Source organism: Lipotes vexillifer, unplaced genomic scaffold (genome assembly GCF_000442215.2).
Source record: "Lipotes vexillifer unplaced genomic scaffold, Lipotes_vexillifer_v1.1 scaffold514, whole genome shotgun sequence".
In the NCBI taxonomy this organism is placed as follows: Eukaryota; Metazoa; Chordata; class Mammalia; order Artiodactyla; family Lipotidae; genus Lipotes; species Lipotes vexillifer.
The window spans coordinates 1035855-1045703 of record NW_006789975.1 but is presented as its reverse complement, the minus strand read 5'-3'; the positions used below and the strand labels follow the sequence as shown (position 1 = coordinate 1045703).

Here is a 9849-nt window from a genome sequence, read left to right as displayed (position 1 = left end):
AAGAAAGAAAAAAAAAAATCACCTGTGGGACTTCCACAGTGGTTAAAAATCTGCCTGCCAATGCAGGGGACACAGGTTTGAGCCCTGGTCTGGAAAGATTCCACATGCCACGGAGCAACTAAGCCCATCCACCCCAACTACTGAGCATGTACTCTAGAGCCCATGAGCCACAACTACTGAGCCCACATGTCACAACTACTGAAGCCCATGCACCTAGAGCCCATGCTCCACAACAAGAGAAACCAGCACAATGAGAAGCCCGCGTACCTCAACGAAGAGTGGCCCCTGCTCACCACAACTAGAGACAGCCCACGCACAGCAATGGAGACCCAACACAGCCATAAATAAATAAATAAATAAATAAATAAATTTTAAAAATCAGTTGTTTCTACACACTAATAATGAACAATTCAAAAAGGAAATTAAGAAAACAATCCCACTTATAATAGCATAAAAAAGAATAAAAACACTTAGGAATAAACTTAACCAAGGAAGTGAAAGAGTTGGGCACTTAAACTATAAAACATTGCTGAAAGAAATTAAAAACACAAATAAATGGAAAGACATCCTGTGTTCATAGATTCAAAGACTTAACATTAACAAAATGTCCATACTACTCAAGCAATCTTCAGATTCACTGCTCTATCAAAATCCCAATGGCATTTTTTGCAGAAACAGAAAAAAGACATCCTAAAATTCACATGAAATCTCAAAGGACCCCAAATAGTCAAAATAATCTTGACAAAGAACAAAGATGGAGGACTCACACACTGTGTTTTCAAAACATGTTACAAAGCTACAGTAATCAAAACAATATGATAGGACTTCCCTGGTGGCGCAGTGGTTAAGAATCCACCTGCCAATGCAGGGGACACAGGTTCGAGCCCTGGTCTGGGAAGATCCCACATGCCGTGGAGCAACTAAGCCCGTGCGCCACAACTACTGAGCCTGCGCTCTAGAGCCTGCGAGCCACAACTACTGAGCCCAAGTGCCACAACTACTGAAGCCTACATGCCTAGAGCCCGTGCTCTGCAACAAGAGAAGCCACCCAATGAGAAGGCCATGCACTGCAACGAAGAGTAGCCCCTGCTCGCCACAACTAGAGAAAAGCCTACGTGCAGCAACAAAGACCCAACAGCCAAAAATATTAAATAAATAAATAAATAAGTGTAATTAAAAACAAAAAATATATATATTACCATGAAGACAAACATATAGATAATGGAACAAAACAGAGGGCCCAGAAACAAACCCTTACATGTATGGTCAAATTATCTTTGACAAGGGTGCTAAGAGTATACAATGTGGAAAAGACAGTCTCTTCAATAAACGGTGTTATACAACAATGTGCATACAGTTAATACTGTAATATACACTTTAAACTTGTTCAGAGGGTGAATTCATGTGTTTTTTAACACAATAAAAATAAAGCATTGATACACATGCTAAGTAAAAAAAACAAAGTACCACATATTGTATGATTCCATTTACATGAAATGTACAGAACAGGCAAATCTACAGATTGGGGAGAAATGAAGGGAAATTGATAAAGGGTACAAGGTTTCTTTCTGGGGTGATGCAAATGTCCCAAAATTAATCATGTTTATGGATGTACAAGTCTCTGAGTATACTAAAAAACCACTGAAGTATAAACTTTCAATGGTGAATTTTATGGTCAGTGAATTATGTTTCAATAAAGCTGTTAGAATCTACTATGGTAAACAACATTGAAAACTTATGTTTAAGGAAAGGCAGTTTTATCCTCAATAACAATATTGTATAATATTATATTTTGAAAGACTCCTGCTGTTTTCCCTCTGCTGCTAAGGAAGGATACCCTGGTACTTCAGATTTTAAAAAATTTATTCTCAAACCTCATTCCAGAAGGGATGCAAGACATCTAAGGCCTTCAAATAAGTACTACAGAACACTTAAATTTTTTCAAAAGCACGTCCCCTTTGTCTACGTAACAGGAGGACCTTCCTTAAGTTGTAGTCCAAGACAGCCTGACGTTCAATAAAATCTATTTGCTTTCTGTAAACTAACTAGATTTTAGTCTTAGGCTCAGAGCCTCTCAAATACTTACAATACCAAATTGAGTCCCCAAAAGTTCACAGATTTAAAAAGGTAGGAAATGGGGAGCAGGAACAAAATGTTCTTGAGGCTTACTAAAAGCAAAAGAAAAAAGAGCTTCTTGGTAAAACAATTTCTGAAAGTATATGGAAACCTGGTCCTCAAAATTCAGATCCTTCAACATAAAGTCCTTTCTTCACTTCAAGTGATAATCCTTCCCTCCCAACTTACACTTAGGCCTTCCATGAAAACAGACCAACTTCAGAAGGGTATCATTATCATCGCTTCCTCTAGTCCCTTTCTTTCACAGTCAGGAGTCCTTACCTGGTTCAGGGAGCTCAGGCTGAGGGGTCAAACTGGGAATTCCTGGCTCCTTTTCCACCTCTTCATTGCTGGCACTGGATTTATCACAAACTTTCAACCGTGGCCCAGCTGAATCTAAGCAGTCGGCATGATTTGGATCTGTCAGTGCATCCTCTAGTATGTTCGTCGAAGGAGGAGGTCTCTGTTCTGGGAACTCATCTCCCTTCTTTACAGGGTCGGCAGGAAGCAAGACCCCAAAGGCACCCTCAGAGTTTTCTTTCTCCCTAAATCTGTTAGTGCGCTTACGAGGTTTAGTGCGCCTTTGGTTTAAACGCTGCCACCGCTTTTTAGGCACCACTTGATTTACACTAGTGGGTTCATCATTCTCACTAATCATTTCAGACTCCAGCTCTGTCCCTTTTCTGTTTTCAAAAGAGGGGTCTTTTTCAGGAACTTTATCAGGGTCAGACTGGTTGACTTTATTATCAAAATTAACACTGGAAAAATGGGTACCATCTTCACTTGTTAAATGGCCCATTAATTGAAGGGGTTCTTCTTTACCAGGGTCTTCTGCCTCACCTCTGGAGGAGCTATTCTCTGAACCCCTACTCTCTCTGTCTCCCTGCAGTGCAGCCTCAAGAGTCACAGCTGGAAGCTGGTTCAGTTTTCTTTTGCGCTCTGTCTTTAAGGCTTTACGGTTCACTGTGTTCTTTCCCATCTGGGTTGAAAAACCATCTCGTAATTTGGATGGCTTTGATCGACCACAGTTGCGCCTAGTAATACAGTTTGAACGATTTTTGCCAGAAGCAGGGAGGTCTCTTTTATCGGACACCAAGCCAGGTAGGGAGGTAGATAGCTCCCCAGGCAGTGCAGAGTCACCCACACTAGGGCTAGGACGGACTGGATCCTGAGTGCCATCTCCATTTTTTTCTGAATTGTGAGTGGAACCTCCTGAAACCAAGACCTTAGAAGCCCCCACAGGACTACTGGTAGAACAGTCCCCAAGACCAGGACTCCGATAAGAGACCAAGTTCTGAGCAGTCATTAACCGTTGCTCCTTGGTCTTACTATCATGCATATCTTTCAACATCATTAGTAATGTACTGAATTTGTAGTCTGGTTCAATAGGTATATGATTCTGACCAGAGGCAGAAGAAAAAAGTAATGGTTTTGATGGCTTTGACATTCCGGAGTCACTGACATCTTCACTTAAGGATCTATAAGAGAGTTCTTTCAACTCTGACAGAACGTGTTTCACCACTGCTGTTTCTATGTCACTCGAATCCCTGGTTTTCTCATGCATGTTGCTCAGTAGTTTTAGCCCATCCACTTTCCCACTTTTGGAAATGCTGGCCAAAGGAGAGCCTTTGGTATCAGAAGAGCAGCATTTCAAACTGCAGTCCTCATCTGCAACAGGCGGTTCTACTACAACTGGGTTTTCTTTATGTTTGCACTTGATACTTCGGATCTTGGGCTGTTTGCTTTTTGAATGTAAGAGAGCTTGATTTGTAGCCCCACCTTTTATTATTGAGTTCTCACTGGAAATGCTTGATGGTGTGTTAAATTTTGGAGAAAGACCATCATTTCTAAAATCTGATTGGGGTTTTCGGACAAGAGTTGATACTTTAAGATCAGAGAGATTAACCTGAGACGTCTCAGTTCCAGGCTCTACTGTCTTGGTACAATCCATCAAGTGGTCTGTGTGTGAGTTAGTAATGAGGGTCTTCTGCTTTGCTTTTATCTTAGTGTTTGTGGCAGGATACCTAGAATACTTTACTTTTTCATTTTTCTGCACAGGTAACATGTTCTCTGTTCTATCGAAAGCATCTGCAATTTCAAGGACACTGTTATCAGACTCTGAACTATGATCTATGGGATCCAGATCACTGCTTCCATCATCATCAGAAGTGGTACAGATACTAATGGAATCACTTCGCTTTTCTTCATCACCTGCTCCAATATAGCAGAGCTGCACTTTTGAACTACACACCAGACCTCGCTGGAGTTTCTTCTTCTCCCCAGAACGTTTAGAGAGCAAGGCACCCTCAGACAAGCCCAGTAAAGAGTCACAATTTGAAGTCTCAAATTCTTTCTTTGCAGTGTTTTTTGCACAAGAAGAAAATAGGAAACTTCCTGGGGCAGAGCTGGGCCCTGTGAGGCTGTTTGCTATCCGGGAAAGTTCATTAGAGGCCTGCTTATCAGATACATCCCCAGAAATAAAGTTTAGGCCAAGGTTCTCTGGAATCTTTCCCCTCCGTTCTTCCTTATGTGCTTCAAATTGCATGTGGCCCTTTTTCACACTAGTCCTTTTTGGATTATCAGAGCTCTTTCTGGCTAGAGACTTAGCACAAGGTTTTTCCTTCTCATCTGCAGAATGTTCAGAGTCAAAAGCCAGAGATTTCAAGCAGCCATTAAGCAACAGGTCATGTTCTGATTCAGGGTCATTTGTACAGTCCTCAAACGGCATATCCTCCTCACTGTCCAACTTGAGTGAACTGGTGACACATTTTCGGTTCTTCGACCCTTTGGGAACATCATACTGCTCAGCAAGACCAACACTGGCTTCCCATTTACTCAAAATTTTCTGAGGAACCTTAAATTTAAAGAGAAAAAGATTATCACTAGTCTAAGAAATAGAAGGGGAAACAGGCAGATGATCAGTGAACATCTCTCAAATCAGAAGCTTTTCCAAGCCTTGTTGTGCTTCTTCGAGGCTCTTTTATGGGACTGCCAGGTGGTTAACACCCACAGTTCACCCAGAACTTAGCTAATGGGGATTCCTCAACACTACTTCTACCACTAAGATCTATCACTGGAGAAAGATTGATCCCATAAACCCTCCACTCCCCTTACCATTAAAAGCACAAAAGAGTGCACCATAAATTAGACTACAACATTACATTACTAATCAACATTGTACTACTAAATCAAGGAATAACCAGACCACTCCTACTTACCCCTCTAACCTTAGAATAAAGATTTCCTTCCTGACTTGTGAAGGCCAAGCACTTGCTCAGTTACATAAAAGAGAAAGCAAAAGGCTAAAGAAAGGAGATGCATGTGGAAAAACTAGGACTGGAGAAATGAGTAAGGCAGACCTGCCCTAGAAGGAATGAAATTTGGAACTCTGGTTATCACCAGGCCCTTGGCTAATCAAGATTCTTCTATACATGTTACATACAATCTGGGTTATAGGGACTTCCCTGGTGGTGCAGTGGTTAAGAATCTGCCTGCCAATGCAGGGGACAGGGGTTCGATCCCTGGTCCTGGAAGACCCCCCATGCCGCGGAGCAACTAAGCCCATGCGCCACAACTAAGCCTGCACGCCACAACTACTGAAGCCCGTGGACCTAGAGCCTGTGCTCTGCAACAAAAGAAGCCACCACAATGAGAAGCCCACACACCGCAACAAAGAGGAGCCCCTGCTCGCCGCAACTAGAGAAAGCCCGCGCACAGCAACAAAGACCCAACGCAGCAAAAAAAATTAATTAATTTTCTTTTAAATCTGGATTATAACCAAGCAGTGTCCTGGGCTTAAACATGTAGTCCAGAGACATCAATACACCCTGGATGTATGACAAGTTACATATGCTCTTTTCTTGATTCCTCACAGCATAAGGACATTGAGGCTCTGTGAAATACACCTAATTTTCAAGACTCTTATTTCCCTCCCTGGCTTCATACAATAAATGTCAGTCAAGGTTCTATCAGTTAGTGTTCACAAACACTTTAATACTTGTGAAAGGTCATGTTCTGCTGACCATGTAAAAATTAAGGCCACTAGACAGGAAGCCTCCTCTTCTAAAGCAATAAACTGATCATCTGGTTTACTTTACACACAAACACACACCCATTGACTTTCTAACTATGACCATAGTAAATCAATTTTCCAGAACCTGAAAGCCCTAGAGAACTCCTCTGAAAAGGGGGTTGGTTAATCTACATATTTAAAGGCTTGACACAAACACTCTGACACCCCCCCACCACCAACCACCCAAAGTATTAGAAAGGATGAAGTTATCCTCTTCTATTCTATCCTAACAATAGCACACACTAGTTGTTTCAGAGCATCAGACGTATGACATATATAATATTTATTTCTAATCCTCACAACAGTTTGACAAGGTACATATTATTACATTAGTTTTACAGAGGAAGGAACTCCAGTTGGAAATAGCAGGGACTGCATACTGACTAAAAATTATCCTAACTGTGATTCTTATAAAATAGCCTAAAAGTCTGAAACACAAATCTAAGAGGAACCATTTCCTCTTCTAGAATAGACTATAAAGGAGTATCAAAAGAAACAGCAAAAACTTTAACACATCAAGCAAATGAAACAAAAACATCACGTTCTTTATTAAAACATAACCAGGTTTGAAACTGCTTAAGCCTTAACAACCGCACACAAAAACCAAAACAACAAACAAAACAAAAATGTTTAAAGTCTTATCTTTCTCATTTTTAAGAGAAATAATTAATCCAGAGAGTGAAAAGTAGAATATTTCATTTTGATGATCATTTTCTTCTTACATCAGATATAACCAAAGATGACTGGTCATGACTTTTTTTACTATCACATCTAAGTGACATGGCAGAAGTTAACTGAAATCATTTCTCAAAAAATTGAGTATGAATATTTGGAAGGCTAGCCTCATCTCATCCCTGCAAAAAAACTTGCTTTCTGCCAATTTTCTCACCAACATCCTACTACCAAAGGAAATAACTTACATTCCAAAAACATAATACTTCTTCCTTTGATCGATCCTGTAAACCCTCCCTACCTACCCCCAAGAAGATAATTTGAGAGACTTTTTGTTTTTTAAATACCTTATGCCTATATCCTTTTTCTTTCTGCTTCCCTCTTCTCCTAAGGACAGGTAGCTCTTCAAATTGATGTCTGCCTTCAAACATGACGATTGCTTTTCCAGCCACCCAGGCTCTCTCAGAAGGATCTCCAAAAGCCTCCACGTAGTACTGTCGATAGGGCCTACGGTTAGAAACTAGATAAAAATAAAAACCACAGTGTCATTGCTTTAAAAAATTGATATTCATCATCAAGAGAACAGCCACATAGCAGTGGCCAAAGAAGCCTCTTTTCACTTAAAACTAAAATAAAATAAAAACTCAACAAGCTAAAAAATCTACAGAACAAGAAACTCTGAGTAGGTCAGATAGGTCAATTTTGAATTTTCAATTTATGTGACAAGAAAATGGTTAAGAGTGTAATGAAAGAATTTAATGGTTTGGTCTGATGATATGCTATATATTCCAAACCAGTTGGAGGTTGATTAGCTAATCATATAACAAATTAATATAACAACTAAGTTTTTTCTACCATCAATCTATAAAATTTTACACCCTCATTACCAGAAATCACAAAAGGCATATGATAAGCCACAGCATCACAAATATAATAATCAACAAGAACTAACCACCAAATAAACTCTTAAAACATTATGCTAAAATACAAGGAGGAAGAAATGTTTCAACACCATGCCACATATGATGTGCTAACATTTATGACATAGCTACTATGTCATAAATGGCAAGGTACTCTACTAGGTGCTTTGCATGTATTCTTCACAACAATGAACTCTAAAAAATAAGTAGTATAATCTCCATTTTATAGACAGAATAATAAATCCAACGACTTCAGACAGGGAAAATTCAGAGTGAAACACTGGTTTTGCAGAGAAAGTGTAAATTGATATTTCAAACTACAGAATTTTTTTTTAAAAAGGAAATCTCAACAGCCCCCTCCCCCCAAAAAAATCCACTTATTCTATAGTTTCTTGGCTGTCCAAAGTTCTATGCATACAATTTCCAAAAATAAAAATACAAATCTCATCCAGAAAAGATTATAATCAAATTTACCTAGTATATGTTATCTTCTACACACTTACCATCTTTGCATTTTTCATACCAGTAAAAAATGTCACAAAAGAAATATAGTCAGGGCTACACAGGTGTAATGATTTGTCTCTATTTAGAAAAGGAAATCATTTTATATAAAAATTCACTTTAACTCACACTGAATTACAACCTGGTAAAATTTTGTTTTATTGTACATTTTAAAAACAAGTTCTGTAAAAAAACCAAACAAAAAACCCTGAACTCCTTAGTCTCTACCTACTAAATTAAACACTTCAATAGAAACCACTTATAAAGGGGGATTAAATGTGTGTATGTGTATACACACACACACACACACACACACACACAGAGGTTCTTAAAGTCAGTCTGAAAAGTAAATCATTCTCCCATACATAAGTAAATTCAACTAACACAGACTGAACATTTATGACGTCCCAGCACTATACAGAGGACGGAAAAGAACTCATTGCCTGGTGGGTAAGAGATGTACAGTATTAAAGAGATTATGGTAAAACAGCATGCTAATTGCAATAACATGAACATTTTTTTTTTAATTTTTCAAGTACACTACATTTTACCATTTGGTAGTATCTATTGGTGGTGGCATTTTTTAAAATTGAGATATAACTGACGGATAACATTAGTTTCAGGTATACAACATAATGATTCGGTATTTATATATATTGCAAAATGACCCCCACAATGTCTAGTCAACATCTGTCACCACACGTAGTTATAAAAAGACTTCTTCTTGTGATGAGATCTTTTAAGATCTACTCTCTTACCAACTTTCAAATATACAATACAGTATTAACTATAGTTGCCATGCTGTACATTACATACATGTGACTAATTTCTTTTATAAATGAAAGTTTATAACTTTTGACCCCCTTCACCCATTTTGCTCCTCCAGTCTGTTCTCAGTATCTATGAACTTGGTTTTGTTTTTTCACTTTTGGTTTTTTTAGATTGCACATATAAGTAAGATCATACAGTATTTATATTTTCTCTGTCTGATTTATTTCACTTAGTAAAATGCCCAACAGGTACATCCATGTTGTCACAAATAGCAAGGTTTCATTCTTTTGTATGGCTGAATAATATTCAATTGTGTATATATACCACATTTTCATTACCTATTCATCTATCGATGGACACTTAGTTGTTAACATTCACTTTTTTCAAAGTGAAAAATCATTAACTGGAGGACAAATGGGACACCTGAGCAGAAAATTTAAAGGTAAACAGTTTCTTGAGGGGAGAATTCCTATATAAGGGCCTAGAACCCTCAAAGACATGAATGAATAAAACTAATGAAATAGCTAGGAACTGCAAGTAGTTCAGAACACTAAATCATAAGGTGGAAGGAAAGGGAAACTAAGCAGGTAAGCAGTGGCCAGACCTGAACAGCTTGGATACCATGTTAAGAGTCTGACCACTGGGACTTCGCTGGTGGTCAGTGGTTAAGACTCTGCGCTTCTAGACACAAGAGGGAAGAGATATGGGAACATATGTATATGTATAACCGATTCACTTTGTTATAAAGCAGAAACTAGCACACCATTGTAAAGCAATTATACTCCAATAAAGATGTAA

General features: G+C 38.7%; 1 protein-coding gene across 2 annotated transcripts in view; it reads right to left on the bottom strand.

Annotated features, from left to right (window-relative positions):
* The window catches only part of NSD1 (nuclear receptor binding SET domain protein 1), a 130390-nt gene that overhangs the window by 64839 nt on the left and 55702 nt on the right, over window positions 1-9849 (bottom strand). For both annotated transcript variants that reach the window (XM_007463086.1, XM_007463087.1), the window contains 2 exons: window positions 7207-7379; window positions 2398-4969 (listed from right to left, as the gene is read on the bottom strand). In XM_007463086.1, the coding sequence (XP_007463148.1) occupies window positions 2398-4969; window positions 7207-7379 (2745 nt within the window). The remainder of the gene's footprint in view (window positions 1-2397; window positions 4970-7206; window positions 7380-9849) is intronic.